This window comes from Aptenodytes forsteri, unplaced genomic scaffold (assembly GCF_000699145.1).
Source record: "Aptenodytes forsteri isolate BGI_AS27 unplaced genomic scaffold, ASM69914v1 Scaffold183, whole genome shotgun sequence".
In the NCBI taxonomy this organism is placed as follows: domain Eukaryota; kingdom Metazoa; phylum Chordata; class Aves; order Sphenisciformes; family Spheniscidae; genus Aptenodytes; species Aptenodytes forsteri.
The window spans coordinates 3,346,576-3,368,532 of NW_008795918.1; the positions used below are offsets into that span (position 1 = coordinate 3,346,576).

A 21,957-nucleotide genomic window follows, 5' to 3' on the forward strand; every position below is an offset into this window, starting at 1 on the left:
TACCAAGCCCCGGGAAAGGCTAGCAATGTAGACCTCAATTATTGATCCTGCAGGTGGCAGCAGCGTTCAATTACTACAACTTTATGGAAATTACTATGTTAAAAGAAAATAGCAAGTTCATGTCTGTTGTGTACTTCTGATGCTTTGAATGGGTGAGCTGCCACTCACCATGCTGTGGTTCACATTGCAGAACAGGCTCTGAGCAGACAAACTAGTTTCCTTTCAAATGAAAGCAAGTTAGAAGATGGCTTCCAGAAGTGCTCCAGTTGCTAGTGAGCATTCAGTCAGCAGGATCAGACTAGAGCAAATCTGAAGTAAAAACCAATCTGAACCACATCCTGGACAGCTGGACCAGCTCTGTCATGCCGCATGTGAGCCACTGAGCTGCATCACTTGCTAGAGCATGCATAGCCAAAACTTAAGGTAGTGCTAAAGTGAAAAGGTACTGGGATACAGTAATCCTTCACAATTACATCGTATCTTACTGCCTTCCACCCTAAATCCCAAACAGGTTTAAAAGAAGCAACAGGATGTGTTGAACCTGGCATAGACTGTCACTACGCAAATACAAGTAAGTACCACGTTTAATGGCCACAGCCATCTAATCAGACTTTGCATTCAATATACAAAGTAACTGCAGATGCACAGCCCTAGAGAGAGCAGGGGATTCTGGAACAAGGAAGGGGTGAAGAACCAGCTCTTGAGGTATACCATATGTTGGTAAAAAACTCCTGCAGAGGGAAAACAGATGGGTGGTTGGTGCTGTTGCCCTGCCAACGTGCAGTTCAAACACAGCTGCCTTATGCTTTGTCCTTTTGCACAGGCAACGGTCACAATCTTTTGTCCCTTCTTAGGCAATCTACTTAAGCCTTCAGTATAAACAAAAGTGTTAAATGGTAAGTGCTGTTGAAGAAGACCATTTTCAGCTGCAATTACTCTACAGTTTGAGTTCATAGCAAGCAAAACTGGATTACAGCTTTGACTGCTGTTTGCCTGAGGGCACTGTGGAGGTAGAGAGACACAGCTGATGCTAAGCCACCTAAGCAGCTTTATGGAGCAGGTGTGGCATAGATGCCAATTGATTTCTGAAGGAACCAGCTTGACTGGGACAAACCTAAAGCCACATTGCATAGGCCTGCTTTTAACCAGCACAATTTAATGAAGCTCAGGTGTGCATTAGCTTTAATAGTGTGCTCAGCCACCCCTTGTTCCTTAGAACAGCTGTTTGCTTTGAGGAGGAGAAGCAGCTCAGGTCACCGTGAATTAGTCCAGAGTCCTATCATGTAAGTTACAGTTTAGGACCAGATTTCTGGAGGAGCAGAACGAGCTAATTCTAGTGTGTCCTCAGGCTAATCCTAAGCTCCGCAGGTATGCAAGACTTCCCTCCCCACTAAACCAAACAAGTATTGCAAATAACATGTATAGAGCCCACAGAAATATAGTATCACAGAGGAGTTTGCAAACAAACAGCTCTGTTGAAGCAGATCAGAGGGTAACACCACCTGTACTGAAACTAGGTTGTATTGAAAGCATGTGGAAGAGTAAGCCATGACGAAGGTGAGCTGATCCTTAGTCGAACAAGCATGAAAACTGTCCATGTTATAATCATCTTCAACATTTTAGATGTTACGTCATCTGCTTCAACTACTCTTTCCCCAGTGTGTTGTTCCACAGTAGGATAGGTTGAACAAATTCCACTAATTCTTATGAAGGTAAGATGATGCGTGGTATAACATCACACACCTAATGAATTCCTTCTATGCTCCTAAAATAGCCCAAGGCTCATGTTCTCTCATGACGCAGATACTATCTACATTAGAAGCAGCCAGTCCTGCCAGTTCCTCCCTGTCCCAGTCATGTCAGCATCCAGCCACAGACACATGACTTGGTCTTCAGCAATTCACCTGAACCCTCTGCAAACCAGTCTGAGATTTGTTTTGATAGCACCTGTCAGGCCTTAGTCTAAAGCTGGTAAAAGAAAAGCGATGAACGCAAAGATGTAGCATATCAAGAGCATATAGTTTACAGTAATGATAAATAAAGAGTAATTGTTTTGCTAGAAATAGTAGTTTTGTTAATATCAGCCTCACAATGCAAAGCACCTGAGTCAAAAAGACAAGGTGAGAGGTAGGAGTTAATTCAAATCAGAGTTTATGATTTAAACAAGCATTCCTAGGTCCCCTATATACGGGTGCCCTGTGAGCACCTTTCATTTGCAAGGCCTTCTCAGTGATACGGACCTATCTAACTATGTCAGATCAAGTAAAGTTCCCGATTCTTCCAGCACCTGGGTGCTAGCAGGGAGTCTCCTGGCGGCAGGTGATGCTCTCCCTGGGCTGGGAATCACCCCGTCAAGTGAGCTCATTTCCTGCCCAGCTGACGCGGGCCTTCCTGGTGGTGAGCTGGTGGTGTTGGGTCCTTGCCCTGCTGTCCAGGGAGGTGTGAGTGGGAAGTTCTGCTTGCTTTTTCTCCTGGGAAAAGATGCAATGTTTTATGAAGCTGATGACTGTTTGGGGAATCTTTGTCATTACTAAAGAAGAGATTAAAGTTTTAGCGGTTTAATACATACATCTCTAAAAAGCTAACTACACAGCTATATAAGAACTATCAATTATGGAGAAGGCTGATGAATCTACACAGACAAGGTAAGCACAGCTTTTGAAAGGGTATCTGTAAAAGGTATGGAGGAGGGGAAGGAGAACCACTGAAACAGAAGTGAATGCAGAGAAGAAAATATACCAGCTGTCAGCTTTCAGACAAGTATTTGGTTAATGAGCATCAACAAAACATGAAGTATGTGTGATAGAACTTTCCTAAGTACAGAAACAGTCCCTTGAAGCTATCTTGTACCTGTAATATTCTTTGTTGCTTAAATATGTCCTTTGGCAAGAGAGGAGGAACCAAACTAAACTAGAAGAGGGGGTCTGTTTTCCACCCCTGTGTAAGGAACTACAAAAGAAAGTTTAGGAAACTGAAATCCTGACTGATAATGAACTACCGAATACTTCTCCCACCTATTTTCTTTGCTTCCCCCTTTGAAATGAATGTGCTTGCTTTCTTTACCTCCTTTTTGGAGCTGCTCTCTTCAGGGTTCTTTGGCTGGTGCTTTTTCACAACTTCGAGCTGCAGGCTGTCAAACTTGGATTTGAACCAACGGTGAGCTTCTTCTAGGCTAGTTGTGATCTAGGCAAGACAGTGTAATTAGAACTGTAGAGAGAACAGTTAATGCACGCTGTGTTCCAGTTTTTGAGCTCTGTGCAAGAAGGGGCAGAAAAGCACACAACTTGGATCTTTCTCCTGTATGTAGGGGTAGGAGCTCTCCATGATGCCCTCTTCCATTGCTGTGAAAAGGATGTATTGGAGAGGTCCTCACTACAAAGTTGCCTCTCTCTTAGGGGGGTAAAAAATGGATGCTGAGTACCACAAACTCCTGAGAAAGGTGAGGGAAGATTAACTTTGCCTGAAGAATGCTGTAGAAATACTTTCTTGCTATTAAGGTCTCTTTCTAATCACGGAACAGTACTTGGACTGATAAGCAGCACATAAGACCTCAGGCTGGGGCACCTCTATTACTTTTTTTATTTTACTTTATGCTGGTTAATACCCTATAAAACATCTAAACCCCTAGATTTTCACCCCAAACTACTACAGTAATTCACGCAAGCTATAATAATTTGGATATTGTGGTACAGTAGTGCAAGGATGAGGTGATGCAAGGACAAATGACTTCTTGGGGCCGGGGAGGTGGGTGGGAAATGTGGTTTTGCATGATGTCACATATAGAGTAACACAAGAGCAGCTCAGGGGGGCAATTTACTTGGCCACAACACTTTTGGTTGGTTAACACAGATATCCTGAGCCTGATAAAAACAATAGGCTGTGGGGGACAAAAGCTCTTCTTACAAGCCCCACTAAATTGAAGTGATTCATAGAAAAGATAAAAACTTTATTTTTTAAAAAAAGAGAAAGCATGATAAATGCCACTTAGTTGAAAAGGCCAAGGATGCACCTCACTCTTCACCAGAGTCTGAGATGTCTGAGATTGAAAGGGTTACTTGGTGCATATGCTGAAATACTATCTTGTTACTTTCAATGAATTGTTATTCTAATGCTAACTAGCCTCACCTGTTCTGACTCTATGCTGGCTTCCTTCAGTTTCTTTTCTGTCTCCTCTTTATATTTCTTCAGATGTTTGACTGTTTTTTCCAGTTTCTAGGTAGAAAAAGAAGTAACATCATTGATTTCTATACAATTTTTTCATGGTACAAAAAAAATCGCAATGTAACAGAAGGACTCTCCAGTCTTTATTGTAAATAGCTTAGAGTTCTATCATTTAAAAAAAAAATCCTGTCTCTCTCTAAAGTCAGATATATAGTGAATGTATGTTAAGTTGTTACTCGGGCTTTCTGGAGCAGACACAGTAAGATTTATAGGAGTATCTTCTGACTGAGTTCATAAAGTCTTTCTACCACCTCTTCTACAACCCCATAGGTTTTGCACAAAAATGCTTCCATGGTGTCTCACCACTTTTTCATGCTGTTATCACTTTACCTGGCATTCATTTTCCAGCTGCTGCCTTTGCCTTCTCTCCATTTCCAGCTGGGTTTCCAGCTGCCTGTTCTGCACTTGCACTTCATGTTGGTTTTTCAACAACAGTTGCATCTCGCTCTGCACACTTTTCAACTCTGACACAAATTTCTGGATGTCCTGTGACTGAAGACAACACAAGAATGAAATTCCAACATTTTAGCAGATCAGTCTCTTCAAGAAACCGGTCGAGAAAGCTCACTTGTTCATAATTATTCTTCTGATACTCCTCTTTCATTGCTTCCATTTTCCTCAGTTCAGATTCAGTCTCCTGGAAAGTGTTGAGAGAAACAAAACTTCAGGAATTTTTCAGGCTCACTGGCTGTTACATGGGAACTATTTCTGCAGATGTCTGCACATCCTATCCTTATTTCTTGCCCTATGAGACTGAAGTTAAGAGAACCCATGCCCCACCAGGGAAAGGGGAACAAGCAGGTGGCAGAGTTGCAAAGGCGTCTAGATTCTCATTTAGGATCAGGTACCAGTTGAACCGTAAGTTCTATGGCTATAAAGGATGGACAGGGACTAATCACTACACAAGCAACGTTTGGCCCAATCAATAATTAAGTAGACTGTATCCACAAAATGATAAAAGAGGACAAATGCTACTATAAAAATCTAGACTTCAGCGGTACATCCAGAGGGGGATGGGAACCTATGGCATCATATTTAATACGGGGGGGACGGGACACAACAGCAAAAGCGACACAATTACTGTAGCTGTTATCAATCTATTCATCTTCTGTTCAGAATTTGAGTCCAGAGTTAGTTTTATTTTCAAGTCTAGCTCTACTGCAAAGGATCAACAGCAGTCCTACTGAGTAGGAGAAAAAAGGAGTTCTCAACTAGGACATCTGTCTTTATTGAAAGATGTGTGCATACCTTTACCCTTTCCGTGTTAGCTTTGTAGGCCAGGCATTGTCTGACTTGAGCTCTTTGGCTTTTTAGCTTTTCCCTGTAACTGGACAAAGACTTTTCCAGCTCTATTACTTTCTGCCGCAGCTCCCTGTTAGCACAGGAAACTTCAGCCAATTTGGAGGAGGATTCTTCAAGGGATTTCTTTACCTAGGGGAAAGAGGAAAAAGTGAGTTCACATTAACTGTAAGAATTAGTTCATTCTATACAACAATTAATAAGCAGTACTCCTAATTGATTCGCTGTATCTGAAGTATGCTACAGCACCTGGTGTTTTGACTTTTCTTTAATACCCTTCTAACAAAGGGAATAAAAGTGAATGCTGGGATCTGAGTAATACCAAGGTTATGCTGAGCTTTATGATCCAGTCCCCGAGAAAGAAAGCAGACTTCCAAACCAGTATCTTATCCCTGGAGATTGCTGTACAACCCCAGATTATCCTTCTGAGGTCACTGGAATGACTAATATCAACATCTAGATCTTATGTACAATGAAATATATAGTGTCGGGGGATATAGAGTGGTACTTGAAAAAGTTAAGAGAGCACAAATATCACTATGCATGGCCACCAACATGCCTGTCCGCCACATGACAAAATTATGTTTCTTATATACAAGTGATGGACAACTCCGTGATAAATGGAAAAGGAGACAAATATTTGTCATGAGCTGCTGTTGTTCTGTTGGAAAATTGTAAAGCAGACCTCTTCCTCTGGAAATCATTCACTGAAGTCTTTTAATTCTATCCCTTCTCACCTCAGCAGATTCTTGACAGGCAGCTTTCCTGGAAGCCTCTTGTTCAGTTTGAAATTGCTTCTTCAAAGACTCTAAGAGTTCAGCATACATCTTTTCCTCAGTCTTGGCTTTTTCCATTAACTGTTCCCTTTAAAGAGAAGAAACAAATTCAGTCATTCACGTTTATATTTAGTATGCTTTATTTTTTAAACACAAGAATAGAGAAGACAAATCCATTTGTAAATACTTTTGCCTTGGATATACTCTCTGCACCACTACCGTTTAAAGATTGGAATGTGTTTTCTAATATCTCATATTCCATTTATTTAAAAGGAAGTTCAAAATAGCTATACAAGACAAATAGACTTTTTGGAAAAACCACTTTAGGACAACTTACTTTCCTTCAGAAAATTAAATGGCTAAGCCTGTTTAGACAAAGGATAATGAGGAGATTCAGACTCCACCTAAAGTTAGGTTTGAGGTTTTACTTACTAACGTTCAGTTTTGGGTGGGGAATTTTAACAGCCCTCCTGCGCTCCCCTTGCTATAGCTACTGCAGGCCACTTCAAAGAGGAAGTGATATCTGCTATCCTCATGGAAAAGCTGTTTGTAGAAGTGCCATAATGACCCTGGGTAAGCAGTTCCTCAGTACAGCAGAGTAGGTTGAAGAGTCATTATGGGAACGAGTGAAAGAGCCCATTTCTATAGCTCTGCGTGAATCTATCATGCTGCTGGCTCAGCATACAGTCAATGCTGATATTGATAGATGAGTAAAGCCATAAAGCTCTGATGTTAGTGCAAAGTAATGTTTCTCCTCAAGTGTAGTATCGTGGATCTGGTCTTACCTGCAGACCATCAGCTGTTGATGCTCAGTTTCTTTACTTTTCAGTTCATATTGAGTTTGGATCAGCTTGCTCTGCAGGGTATTATTGACCTGCAGAACTTCTTCCAAATGAAGAACAAGTTTCTTGTCTATTCTGGCACTTTCTAGTGCCTTACAAAGTGGTTCCACCTGTGCAGTAACAACAAATAAGATGATACTTACCCAAATGAAAAAGCTTAGAAAGGAATATTTTTTCCTTCCCAGTCAGTATCAACTTACAGGAGGTAACAGCGTGTTCACCAACTGTCTGATTACAAATGTCCTAAGCACAGGCACCTAGATGGGAATCCTTACAATGCCAATGCAATGACTGGCTTAGTCAGAAGGATGAGAACAATGTATATAGCCATGACTTTCTTGGGGGGAAAAAAAAGTTCTTTGCCAATAGTAAGTGTGTTTGGATTGTGAGGTAATCATTCTGACACTAAGTATTATGAGGAGAGATGAAAGCAATTCCTTGGAATCTTCTTCCCTCCATTCTAATAAGAAAAAAATAAGGGCTATATAAACTTCCGAAATCTCTGTTCATATTATGTATCCAGCGGCAGACTGTAAAACCTTCACCTGTGCCAAGGAATTTTTCTTTAGAGAGGAGATGCTTGCCTCCTTCAACACTTGGATAATGATTTTCCTGCTCCACAGCAAAAAGTTGATAGAATATTTTTGCCTTGATTCATGTGAATGTCTTGCACTATATTGTATTCAGAAAAAGAAAAGGTACTTGGCTCAACACCAAAAATGCAGTGGTGGCTGTTACTATGGAAAAATGCGGTCTCTACCTGGCTGCTGTGCTGCATTCCCATGGCAACCAGTTTGGCTTGGCAGTGTTCCAATTCTGTTTCTAACCTCTGTATTTTCTGTTGAGTCTGGCTCCTGAAAATGGAAAATCGGATTAAAAAAAATCATGCATTAAGTCAATTTGTGCACATGTCCTCTGAAGTGGCAACCAACCATCTCACAGTTTGGTTCTCTACCTTAACCATATTAAGTTTTGCCTGTCACTGAAGTTAAACTTAAATTGTCTTTTACCTACTTTCCACAAGATGCAGAAGGCCTGCCAAGCTTGCAGAGTTAGCTACAAGCACTTGGTGTACTTGGTTCGCTTGTACTAAGTATGTTTCAGTGTTGCAGGAAAGGATATAGGAAGCTTTTCAAACAAACTTGTCCTATAGCTTATTAGCCAGAACCACGGGGAAGATGCCACTCTTCAACTGTATCTGTCTTCACCACACTGCTGATAGACCACAGAAACAGCATCATTTTCACTTACTTGTTTTTTCTGAGGTTGATGATTTCAGTGTCCTTGTGTCCCAGCTCAGTTTGTACCACATCCAGAGCTGCTTTCATCTTGTTATGAGAAGCTAACACGTGCTCCAGCATGGTTGTCACCTTACTGTTATCATCCTTTGCTGCGTCCAGCTGATGCTGCAGGTTTGCCATCTGCAGTACAAGAAATTGTTAGGAAAAGGAGCAGGAAAATCAGTCATCTATTAGAGTTTTATTAAAGGATTCTTTTATAAGTAACCTGCATGACTGCAGCAGTGCCAAGAGTATGCAATGGTTCTGAACATGGAAATCGCTTCCTCTAATTACAGAACCTTTGTTCTACCCCTGGTTTAAGCCCCAGCTGAGTGTGTGGTGGTGTTCTTGGGGTTTTTTTGTGGGTGTTTTAACTGATAGTTCCAACGCTTCTGAACTCTTGGCATGCAGGCTTCAGGAAGTGCCACAGATGCATGAAGCTGGGTTTTTAGTGAAAACTAGTCGTTGATTCTAATGTTGCTTAACCTAAGTCTTCATCTGCATCTCTTTCAAACAAAAAATACTCAAAGGTTTTGGTCCCTGTTAATTTTCAGCCACTTCTTCATTGTCATCAATTAGTCAATTGAAATTAACTACCATTCTAACTTGCACTTCATGGTCATCACTCACCACCTTAAAGTCTCCTTCATTAATCCCAGTAGACCGTCCAGTTTTCAATGATCTTGGAGTGAGAATGTCTATTATATTCTCCAGTTTTTCTCCCATGTTCTTTACAGCATTTAACAGAATTCTCTGGCTGACCCTAGGACAATCTCCACATTCAGACACAGAGTTTCTTGAACGTTCATCTTGTTCGAAATGAACTCAGTGTAAAGTAGAGCAGTGAGCACAAGCACGTAAATCAGATTTCATAGTTTCTTCTCTTGAGCCTGCAGCTGACCTAGCATTACGATCAGGAGACTTCTGTTGCCAAGACCTTGCTGGGGATTTTTTTCTTTTTGGTGCTATTCCTACCACAAAATCAATCAGCCCTTGGAGGCAATAAAGATGTGAGTACCAAAAACAGAAATTGAAAAACTACTCTCCAAAACATCTATTCACTGGAGCAGAAATAGATGCTACATCTTATTCCTAAGTCTGCATTACTTCAGGAAGATATTTAAGCTGTCTTCTGTGATACTTTCCACAGCACGTTATCCAAAGTCATGTGATTTCCCTCTGTATCTTGGTAGCACTGAGACACAGTGCTAACTGGAACTTCATTAGAAGTCTGTGATGTCAGCCGTTGTCACAGCTCTGCAGAGCCAGCAGTCCCCTCGTTCTGAGCACCCCTCTGGTCTGCTCCCACTGTGAGACCTTTCTACAGCTAGTTCTCTATATCCGCAAACCAATGGAACTGAGTGTTTTAACTTCCCCAAAATCCAAAAGCATTTAGGTCATGGATTCCAATCATCAGCATAATATCCAATTGGCTTTGACTATCTGATGGACCATCCTCTATGATGGAGAATAAAGTACAAGAGAAACCTTGATTCATTTTGCTTTCTGGAAACAGAAGGCAAAAACAGGATCTCCTGTTTTCCAGGGAAGTGTCCTAAACATGGTTACATCTTCTCTCTAATTTCTAGATCGATGGAGATTACGGATATGATTGACAGTTTGTCACTTTTGCCTCTTTAGTTTTCCAACTCAAAATTATTACAAGATTACTTTGGTATCTGAGAAGCAAGGGGAGTCTGTAAAGAGCACTTACTGTTAGGAGTTCATTCTTGCTTGTGAACAGAAGCCTTAATGCAGTTACTTGAACTTACAGCTTAGAATAGCAAACTCGTGACAGAGAAGAGTCCACTTCATAGTCTTATACCTACAAGCTTGGTTTCACTGCTCAGGATAACACACCTCTTCTCTGTACTTCTGTCTGTTAAGACTGAGTGAACAGACTGAAGCAGAATAACCATCTGCCTCCCGGCAATATAGCTAGACAAGTATTATCTGCAACTATTTGTTCTCATACTGGGAAATAATAATAAATCCTGAGGAATATCTTTATAATCCTGTAAACTGTGTGTTTTCTAGCCTGAATACATGCAATCAACTTGCATGAAAAACAGCTCTGTTCAGCTGAGCTCCCATAGTTCTCATGTTTCTTTTGATGAAATCAGGTTCTGTTTCCAGCTGCAGACTAGAATGCTACAGTTAACATTAAAAGTATGCTCTGTTCTTCAGGAAAAAGTGAGTTGAATCTGATTTCTAATGGCTATGTAAGCATCAGTTAGCCTGACCCTAATTCTGAGAGGTAAGAAGTTCTCAAAGTTCTGTTTCACCTGAGTGTATTTGGTCTCTATGCAATGCACTTGCAAAGCTCACTATTATCTAAACGTGCACCTACAGCTCTTCCTCCAGCTTCTGCACTTCAGTATTAAGAAAAGAGATGTGGCGAAATAGCTCAGCTTTCTTTTAGTGCAGAAACAGAAAATCATTATCTTTGTCTGGAACACAGAAGCAGAGTGATGTGACAATGTCTCTCTGCCCAGAGCAAATGTTTTCTTTTCCCTGAGTCCCATAGCAGGAGAAGCAGCAAGTGAATTGCTTCTAACTTATCCTTCCATAGAAATAATTCCAGATTAGAATTCACCTTGTTTTAATCTAAGTACGATGTCTTCGTGGTCACTTCCTTCTGTCACTACCATCAGACCTAGGACTATCGCATAAATGTAGCTTTCTTGCTCTCTAATAATCACTACACATTCTGTGCTGTTTTTAAAAGCAACTCAGGAATCTTTGCACCAGTGTCCCAAATTCTATGACATAGGTTACATTGAAGTAAAAGCTTTACTTTCAGCACCTCATTTACTGTCTAGCTAACTTCTGCTTAAAAAAGCTTACATACGCTGTTTATTTTTGCTTACCACCATGGTTTGCCTCCCTCCTTATTAATTTGTATTTTTTACAAGGTTTTCCATGTTTCTAATCTTTCAACCAATTTTCTACCCATATATTTTGTTTTAATGCCCCCTGGTGGTTCTTAGCCATTCTACTATTTTCACACATTAAGCAACTTAATCATCACAAATCCTAGAGATGCAACATCAACAGCATCTTGTCACCCAAAGGCAGCATGAGCAGGATCGAAGATGATTTTGATACAGAACTCTCTTAATATGTGTGCTTGACACTACACAAACTAAGTAGAGAAGATAAATAAGCACTTCCCTCCAAATTAAGTACTGAAGAGCTAAGGTTAAACCACCTTATCTTAGATCAACATAAAAAACGAGTTTCCCTTTTGAGCTGACAAATAGGATGCTGAGAGGTACCTGAAGTTTTCCTTTGTCACAGGTCAGTTTATTCTTGCTGTCAGTCAGCTCTGCCAGCACCTGTTGCACCTGCTGTTGGGCATACTGAGGAAAAAAGAGCAGACGTCACCATTCTGTAGGAAAAACAAGGCAAAAAGCAACAAAAAAGATGCTCAGTGTCCTGTTGCTCCCCAAGTATTTTAACTTTCCTCTGTTGCTTTAGGTATAAATTTTCAATTAGGTGAAACACTAAAACAGATTTAAAAAAAAAAAAAATCCAAAATGGAAATAAATTCTCCAAGACAGCTTAATCTCTAGGAAGAGCTGCTCAGAAGAACTGCTCAAATTGCTTCCAGATGGCCACAAGAAGGCCACTGTCCTAAAACCACAAACCACATCCAAAATGGCATAAATTCCTCCAAGACAGCTTAATCTCTAGGAAGAGCTGCTCAGAAGAACTGCTCAAATTGGTACAACCTTCCAGATGGCCACAAGAAGGCCACTGTCCTAAAACCACAGGCAACAGAAATGGAGAGATGAAAGAAATCTTTGACAACAGGGAACAGAGAAGCAAAAATAACTAGAAAAATTAGAAGGCATGGACAGAATTAAAATAACTTAGAAAGACAGTAAAGAATACCAAAAAAATAAAAATCAGGCAACATTTTAAGGTTCTGAATGCTCTATTGATTCATATTCTTTAACTGATGACTGCCAAAGGAGTTCTGTGTTAAACAGAAAAAAGATATACGTATGTTACAGACTAACTACTGTAGAAATGTAACTTTGATTATCAAATAACAAACACTCAAAAGGTGTTTCAGTTAATTCTTCTTTAGCATTGTGATGTTAGGACCTTAGCAGCAGCTAAGTGTTTCTTAGGATCTCCAATGTATACAGCTGGTCATTACATCCAACACTGTAAAAAAAACAATGGTAAAAGCCCTGGTAGCACAGTATTACTAAGCTTTTACTCAACTTTTCTGGAACTGCTCAAGTATCCTGATCCAGGTGACTGAGAGTAGTGAGAAATACTGGAATGGGAACAAGTTAAAAATGGGAATGAGGTCCCAAGTGCAAATTTGTCCACAAAGGGCATAAAACTGTTGTTAATACCTTTCCAGTGTACACAAGCTGAATATATATATACAAATATACAAGCTGTATACCTGTACTAGAAAATGGAATGGAGTCATAGGATTTTAATGACATACCTAAATGTCCAATACCTGAAGCTCTATATAGTCCTCTTAGCTCATCCCACACAGACATCTAAAAAGATGGAGTTACATTTGAGATATCTTATCCTTTTGTTTTCATTTTTTCCCCTTTTTGATTCGTTAATATGATCAGCCACTCTCCATAAAATACTTCAAAGTGCACCTCGATTCCTGCTACAGTTGCTTATCAGTTAGGTCATCAGTTACCTACTTTATTAGTGGCTTACCTGCTCATGTACCAGTGCAGCCAAGCGATCCAATAGCCTCTTATTCTCTTCCTCTAGCGTTTGCAAAGCGAATTTCATTGAAACCATTTCTAGCTACGAACAAGAAAATCCAACTCTAATCGTACCACTTCAAGATTTCCAGAGTCACATGAATATCACAAAACCTCAGCACTACATATGGATTAGGTATAGTCTCTCCTGTTTCAGGGAGCTCTTCCGCAACAGTGAAAGAATCATGCTGACTTCAGTCACAACACTAAGGAATTTCTCATTTATACCACAAACGTTACCTTTCCTTTTCCAGGCTATGCACATGCAAGGAAGCTACACAGGTAAAACAGCAGTCACATGAATACCACAAAACCTCAGCACTACATATGGATTAGGTATAGTCTCTCCTGTTTCAGGGAGCTCTTCCGCAACAGTGAAAGAATCATGCTGACTTCAGTCACAACACTAAGGAATTTCTCATTTATACCACAAACGTTACCTTTCCTTTTCCAGGCTATGCACATGCAAGGAAGCTACACAGGTAAAACAGCTAGGAGAAGCTGAAAATTATTCATCATTTGCCATAGTAGCATAACAAACTTATTACTACAAATAGGGCCTTATGTAGGTAGCAGTAGGATTGCTGCTCCAAAGGACACATCCGTTTAGACAAGAAAAATATCAAACAGCAAAGTGAACAATATGGCTATGGCAAGTATGACATTATTTGGAAATAATTTAGTTAAGAGAGAGTAAGCAAAATGAAAGGAAAACTTGGAGAAAGACAACACTAAATTTAAAGAACAGCCATATATATTGCAAGATACCTCATTCTCTGTTTTTTCTACTTCCAATTTGTTCCTTTCCTGTATTGCTTCATTTGCTGTTGTCCTTATCTGTCAAAAGAAATGCGAAATCATCACCTGAAAACATCCAGATTCATAGAAATACTACACGTCTTCAGAACAGTTGATCTGAAGGTTGCAAGTCAACTCTGAAGTTTAGAAATAATATCTGCAGAGCTGCCCTGTCTTCTCTTCCTTTTCATGCTTCAGAGAGGAAACATTACAAGTCAAAATATAAGCATAGTAGGAAAGGGGAGAATATGTCACACTTGCCACTGCAATAGCAAAAAATAATCGTTCTGAAAGCAAAACTAGTATGTAAATAAGAACTCTAGCAATGTGGGTCCAAAAGCAGCTTTCAAGAATATAGCTTTAAATCAGTAAGATTTCTGTACCTCCTGTTGAAGATTTTCCTTTTCTGCCAGCAGAGATCCTTTGTCTTGCAAAGCTGTCGCAAGTTCACCTTGCAGTCTAGCAACAGTACATTCCAAAAGCTGTCTCTGTGTGGTTGCTGCCTCCTCAGCAAGGCTTGCTTTCTGCCTGTATTTGCCATGCTCTGTACGCAAGGCCTCCCTAAAGAAAGACAAAATAGCCAAGCTGGAGTTTTAGCACAACAGAAGGACAGATGGCCTCCATATTAAATACCAAACTGGCCCTTCTGTGTTAATAAGTAACAAGTGCTAGAAAAGCAGAAATCAAGGCAGTGAGAATGCAACAGAGGAAGGGGAGACAGAGGCTGCAGACGAGAAAACTCCTCACAGCTCTCTTTGAAGCTGAGCCCTCTCATGCTGCACACTCTGCAGCTCTCCGAGAATGTTGGCATGGGCAGCATTCAGAAGCGAGTCTTGCTCTTGCAGCTTATGAGTCTTTTCTTGTTCTGCCTACAGGGGAAAAATTATGCAGGCAGTAACATCAGAATGATGAGGGATGAATAATTAATTTACAAAGCCGTTAATTTGTCATCGAGCTCCTGCATCATCCCTATAGTTCTGCATATTGTGGTGTGCTGATTCTTGAATAGGGTGTCAAAGCTGAGTTCACCTTACCTAGCTTTTATATATGTATTTAATCTCAGATCCTTATTACTTCTACTCAGCTTCTGCATTTACAGTACTTACCAATGCCCATTAATTCCTATGTTCCTCTTTCTCAGTGGTTGTTACAGGATGTTTCCATAAATAGTATTATCATATTTACACTCTTTCTCCATAACATATGACTTTTTTTTTCTGTACTAAAAATAAGTATTTGCCAAAGAAGGACACAAACACCTTTTTATCACCACCTTTATAAAATTTCCATTGCTCTATCTATTTTACTGTATTCCCACAGATTATCAGTATTAGGAATTAGTCTGTTGTCTAATGTCTGAGCTGCAGACAACTTTATTGGACTGTAATAGTAGGCTACATACCTTAAGCATGGTCTGATGATCTGAAATGAGTCTAGTATTCTCCATGGCAACACTTTGGAGTGTGGTGCTGAGCTCTGAGCATTGCTGGCTTAAGTGGTCATTAAGGACCTGGTTAGATAGAAGGAGGAGGAGGAGGATGACAAACAGGCTTTCAGGGTTTGGGGAGGGTTTTTTCCTGCATAGTAGGCTGTCAGAAACTTTTAAAAAATCTCTTGCAGACGTGGAAAAATCTATTTTAGGTAGAAAGCGTCCAAAATTTTGTTCAGGTAGTCCCAATTTATGATAGACTTATTCCAAGGTGTTAAAAGTTTACAGTAATGGGGAAAAAAGAGAACACAGTTTAAAATACCAATCAAGCATGATTGCTTATTAGTTTTGAAGTTCAGAAAAAAGGAATGTTTCTAAGGCAAAGAAGGCAAAAATTGAAAACAGACCCCTACTAATTTCATAGTTGAATTATTGTAGATAACCAAAGAAAAATGGAACTTTCTGTGAAAGACGTATCCAAATCCCATTACCAGTGAACACCGTCCAATAAACAAATATCTGTTGGGGGGGAGGAGAAAAAATAGAAAAATGTTTTCTAAAATATGTTCTAAAAAAAGGGAAAGTAGAATAAATAAAAATTTTTAGAATGTACTGAGGTCAACCTTTTGTCCCAAAAGGCAAAGGAAATTTTAGCCAAGCAGGTACTCCATATTTGACTCATTAATAGAAACATACTCCTTTGCACCTTTAGATTCTACATGAATATAAACATACTATTTCAAGGGTAGATAGAAGAAGAAGCAGCAGTAGTTCTGCATGTCCTGGCCCCTGAAGACAACACTTTCAAAAAAAGCTGATTCAAAATAAGTATTGGGAAGAAAACTTTCCAGCCTTAAGGCTGGGAAATCTGGAACAGCTACCTAGGCTAGTGATTGAATTCCTTCACTGGAAATTGTTCATTAGCCTGCATTACCTGACAGCACTAAACTTTGTCTCCTGACCTGCACTTGAGGCTTCCCAGTAAATGTATAATCATTTCTCACTAATCACTTGTTTTGTTATACTCTATTTCTATTTTAAAAAGAAGAGCAGCTATTCTCATTACCTGTACTTTCTCTGCTGTTTCTCGCAGGGCGGTCATTTTAGACTGAAGTTGCAGGTTCTCTTTGCATTGTTTGCTAAAGGACAGCTGTGCATTCTAAGGGGCAATAAAACAGAACATCCACTGAGAAAAAATTTAAATGTCGTTTAGCCAGGCACTTCACAAATATCATACCTGCCTATTTCCTTCAAGCTATTGTCACATGGCTACGTGCTCTTGCAAGCACCGGACATGGCTCCTATAGTACAAGCCTCTTTCCAAAATATACCTTGAAATAATAACCAAAGTGCTACCTGCTCTAACTTAGCCTTGAAAGTTGAGGGTGACTTCATATCCTTCTGAGATCAAACTTATTAGTCTCCACTATAATTAATCTCAATACTTCTGAACTTAAAAGATCTCCCTGCCAGAAGTGGTACAATTCACAACTGTACCTTTGCCAGCGCTGTGAGACTCCACATCTAAGCTGAACTTTTACCTCATCTTCACTGAAACTTACTCTTTCAGAGAAGACTTCAGACAGCACACACAGTCCCTACATAGGCAGTAAGCATCCCTCTTCACCCATTTAGTATCCAGTTGACCAAGGTTCTGATTTTTCTGTAGTATTAATCACCAATCCATCTATTTGTCTCCTCTGCGTGCAATACCTGTGCTACCACAACTGTGTTTCGTGGTCAGTTCTAGCTTTCCAAGGAAGGCATTCGTATCATTGTTTTGATATTTCAGTAGTATATGGAAGTTAATCTTTCAAAAAATAAGCAGGGCAACCCCAAACTGCTAAAATAATAAAACAAGACATTCAACAGTTAGTAGCCTTGGTCGCATTTGGCATTTGTCCGCATAAAAATTCTGCCTCTGAAGTGTGGTACATTTGAAAGGCCCCATATAGGCTGTTCTGATCTTTATTTAGCTATTTTCCTCACCAATACTTGTTTACAACTTACTTTTGCTTCTTCACCAAGCTGGGAAATGATACAGTTCCTGGAGTCTAAAAATAGAAAAGAATGTCAGGACACACTTTGTTATCTGTTTGGTAATTTTAAAAAGTGACATTTTGATTTAATGATTGAGTTTAGCTAAGTTACTGAATATGCCACAAACAGGTAAGACTTCTACAAATGTGTTGTTCTTTAACACTTTAACTTCAGTATTTCAGCAAAATTACTTTTGAAGTACTTTCCATAAATTAATTGTAATTTATTTAATTTTAAAATTAAGCATGCCATCATGCCAATCTGCTACACACGCTTCTGTGATCGCTTGAGCAAATCAAATTACCCTAAGTCTCTTATTCATCTGTCTAGTGTGTAAGCAACTGATTTGTCCTGACTATAATCCACAGCCCATATGCAACTTTACAAGTTTTTGTGCATTGACGAAGAACAACAGTTAGATCCCTGCTTAAACCATACAGACCTAAGAGCAGAAGCATTTTTGCTGGAATTTGAATCAACCTGCCTATAATAGCTAGCCTCTTATTCTGCTGTGCTGTATAACATACTGGAAAAAAAGGAAGACACGAGACAATTCAGCACGAGCAGGGTAGGGAGGGAAATCTAGCCAAAATATTATGACATCCAAGGTATCATCGAAGGATCACTCAAAAGTTCTTCAATTAACACAGGGGAAAAAGCCTTGATCAGCAGGATTATTTGATACAGAAGAAAATTTGTACGTCTCATTTAAATTTGTCATTTGCGTAAGGATTTATTCTGAAGAAAAGAATTCTTCTGCCATCAGTCTCCTCCATTCAGCCAACTCTGCCACATGACAAGTTTCTCTGCTCTTGCCATGCCTTATGCAGAAATGCTGCCTTTTGTGAGCTACGGGTTAATTATCGCATGTGTGATTCGCAGAGTAACGAACAAAACATAGGGGAAACAGGAACACTTCTGTAAAAGGAGTAGCTAGAAATTTGAAATAGGTCCTGAGGGAAGGATCACAAGAACAATAATTATGCTAGGATTTAGGCATGGTTACTGTGAGTTATTTGGGAATAAGGAACAGACTTTAGGTTAGGAACATTTACCTTTAATTTTGACAATATGGAGCTTCCCCCTACCCTGGCGTGCATTAAATGCCACTTAGCTCCCTTATAAGCAGCTACTTTCACATCAATAGACTGGGAATCTAAATGAGATCAACTAGAGGCTTACCCCAGATGCTCGTCCTTATACTGATGTTTAATAGAGCACATTTTTTTTTTTAATCAGCTGCAAAAAGACTCAATAGCAATGGGCATTCTACTTGCGCATCAGTTCAGGAATCATGCGTTAATGGTTACTTGCTAGATGAAGTCTCCTCTGAAAAGGAATTTATGCTGATGGAATCTTTTCATATTATTGTTGTGTATTCATTACCCTGATTACCACTGTTGTCAGTTTCCTCTAGGTAAGAAGAGGCTTTAGAAACATCACATGCAAACTAAAGGCCTTTAATATTTCATCATCTCTTAAGCTGCCCTCCACTCCTGTTGACTGATACACCTGCCACAGGTCTGGAGGACCTCAGTGCTTGTTTCCTCTCACTGTGGAAGCCGTGAGAGAAGGGCTAAAAAGATATGACAAGAACCCACTTGTCATACCCAGCTCAGCTTTCAGCTGTGTGCACTGTTGCTCCAGTTGGGCAGTTCTTTCCTCCTCCTCTTGCAGCCTCACTCGGGCTAGCTGGACATCTTTGCGCAACTCTTGGCAGTCCTGCTGTAATATCTGTACCTGCAATGATATGACGGATTAATCTTTAAGATGCAGAATTCAGTCAGGCAAACCTAAGCAAATTTCAGAGCCTGAAAAGTTGATCTAACTGGAAAAGATATAGCCTGATCAGCTTCTCCGCTCTTTCTGCTTGTCCCAATCTTATACAGAAGACTTTTATGGCAAGCAACTCAATTTCTATATGTAACACAGTGTATATATGCTTTTAATCATCTTTATATGACCGGCAGAATCTAACAAGTTTGCACAATTAAAGATTACAGAAAAGATCAAGCAATAAAAGATGAAAATAAATGCAACACTCAAGGCACTGAACAAGTCTGTCTCATTTTTTAGAAATTGCATTTTCTATCTATTTATCAGTACCTCAATTATAAAGAGGCTTGTTTAGCCTGGTGAAGAAGAAGTTAAGGCAGGATCCAGTTGTGGCCCACAAGTCTGAGAGGTAGTTACAAAGATTATGAGGTCAAATTCTTTTCAGTTGCGTTGAATGGTTTAAGAAGGGGCAATGGTCCCAAATTTAAGCTTGGAACATTCAGATCGGATGCTAGAAAAAAAATCTGAACTGGAACATTACTGCAGCACTATAAGAAAGTCCCTAAAGGAGCCATGGAATCACAGTCCTTGAACTCTGCTAGACAAATCCACCACTGCCCCAATCCAGTGTTTGTGATAATCCTACTCTGAGCAGAAAGTTTGACTACATGATCTCTTCTGATCAACGTTTGTACAAAATGTTCTAGTTATAAAGTGTTTTAATTGGTTTCTAGGAATGACATCCAAGTCCTTGCTTTTCCTCACAGATGAGAAAATGAAAACAGATACAAAAGAAGACTGAAAGTTTCTCAAACCTGCTTCCGTTCTGCTTCTACTGTTGTTTCCATGTCCTGTACATGACACATCACAGTTGCTTGGGATTCCTCCAAAGACTCCCGCAGGCTGATCTCCTGGGACAGCTGTTCTGTTAGCTAGAAAAAATAAACACTTTCTGACCCAGGTCTAATTAAGTAGATTGAACAAATACTTGAGATCATATATGAAAGATGTTCTGTCTGGGTATTTAGTTATGAGTGTGGCTGGCAGGTTCCTTTGGGTTGTGCACATTCCAAAATTGCACCCAGAATATTATTTAAGGATCATCTTCAAATCTTTAAATAATGCTTGGCAAATTCAGCCTCCTACTAAGCTCCTTGCTCTTGTACTTACCTCCTGAAGTCTACGGTTAATTTTCTGTTTTGTGTTCCTCAGCTCCTCAGCTGCAATCACTACATCCATCTAAAGAAGATGAAAGGAACAGATATTTTTATCCTTTCATGTTCTTAACTATTGCAAAAGCAATAGGTATTATAAAATGCAACTGCCACGCTAACACCTAGAACTTGATTTCTATCTCTAATCTGATGTTCTCTGTTCTGAAGCACTGAATATAAGAGTGCAAGCACTAAGCAGCAATGCATTCTTTAATGCAATTAATGAGATTGAGTGACGTACTCCATTGAAGTTCTCTTCAGGGAAGATAGTAATAGAAGTGTAAGACTGAAATACCAGAGAAATGTAAGTTCCTGGAAAAACAGAAAAGCTATTGAGAACTCTACGCATGAAAGCTAGGATGAATTAAGTCACAAAGATGAGAAATTACAAATCTCAAATATTTTTATTCTTTATTTGCTATGTATTTTTTTTTAATTGATGGAAGCACAGATTCTCATTATCAAAAGTGTTTGCTCTTACTGCCAACAGTATATCATAAACTCCTTTTTCCAGCTGAGTATACTTTCTGTTTAACTATGTCGGAGATGAATGCACTTAAAAACAAGTCTGTTAATACTTGAAACTATAATAAGATCATAACCTTTTGTACCTTGGATGCAGTTGTAATCTCCAGAGCAGTACTCAGTCTCTGAACTTCTTCTTTTGCCTTTTCTTCAGCCTCTTTCATATCACTTAGGTGTTGGCACAACTTCATTGCTTCTTGCTGTACAATCTTCATTTCTTGCAAATGCTCCTTGTGGATTGCATTCAGGCGCTGCTCCAACTGGGCTGCCACAAGGAAAAGGCAAAAAACTTTCATTGACAGAAAAAGCATATGGAGAAACAATGAAAAATGAAGTGGTAAAAAAACCTTTTTTTACTACCTGCATGCTTTGGATTCAGTTCCTTTTCTGTCTGCAGCCGGAAGATGTTTAATTTCAGTGTCTGTACAACACTCTCTAAACGACACATTCGATTCACCAGTGTTTCACAGTTTTTCCACAGTGTATTTTCTCCCACAAATGCTACCCTGGCCTGCACAGGGCTAACGGCTGGCTGACTAGCAGGTGTTTCTGAGGTCTTTGAGTGGAAATGATCGAGGCTGAAAAGGAGAAAAGACTGACCTACTCTGTGTATGCATTCCTACCTGACATTGCACGTGTGCATCACAGATGCGATTAGATCAGAAACCACGTTTCATAGAGCTGGAAGGTTTCCTGTGCCCCGAGGTTGCTGTAGCCTATTCTCGCTGATTCTGCCAGTACCAGCTCCCTCACGGAGAGAAGAGCAAAGCATGGCAAATGGGTGCAAAGAGGAACAAGATGAGGAAAATGAGCAAAAGTGTGAGCTCTCCAAGAAGGAAAAAGCTTACCCCTGCTTTCTCCCTACCTCCGCCCATCGACGCTGAGCGCCTCCAGGTCTCGCACCAGTGCACTGGTTTGCTCTTCCACCATCCTCATCCTCAGGTGGAGCACCGTGAAGGCCTCGGGCGCGGTCGCCCAGACGCTCGTGGGCATGACGATTGGC

At 39.9% G+C, this 21,957-nt stretch overlaps 1 protein-coding gene across 1 annotated transcript; it reads right to left on the reverse strand.

Annotated features, from left to right (window-relative positions):
- Window positions 1-2,248: 2,248 nt before the first annotated feature.
- On the reverse strand, window positions 2,249-21,956 carry CCDC150 (coiled-coil domain containing 150; the record flags this gene model as incomplete). Its single annotated transcript, XM_009284717.2, has 24 exons — window positions 2,249-2,471; window positions 3,064-3,183; window positions 4,126-4,212; window positions 4,552-4,713; window positions 4,790-4,858; window positions 5,470-5,652; window positions 6,258-6,384; window positions 7,082-7,248; window positions 7,899-7,992; window positions 8,390-8,559; window positions 11,697-11,768; window positions 13,135-13,215; window positions 13,941-14,009; window positions 14,354-14,531; window positions 14,718-14,839; window positions 15,373-15,480; window positions 16,466-16,558; window positions 17,410-17,453; window positions 19,050-19,179; window positions 20,031-20,147; window positions 20,386-20,454; window positions 21,041-21,219; window positions 21,315-21,532; window positions 21,820-21,956. Coding segments are annotated over 24 exons (2,916 nt in total), but the record flags the coding sequence as incomplete, so codon positions are not given.
- Between the last annotated feature and the right edge of the window lies 1 nt (window position 21,957).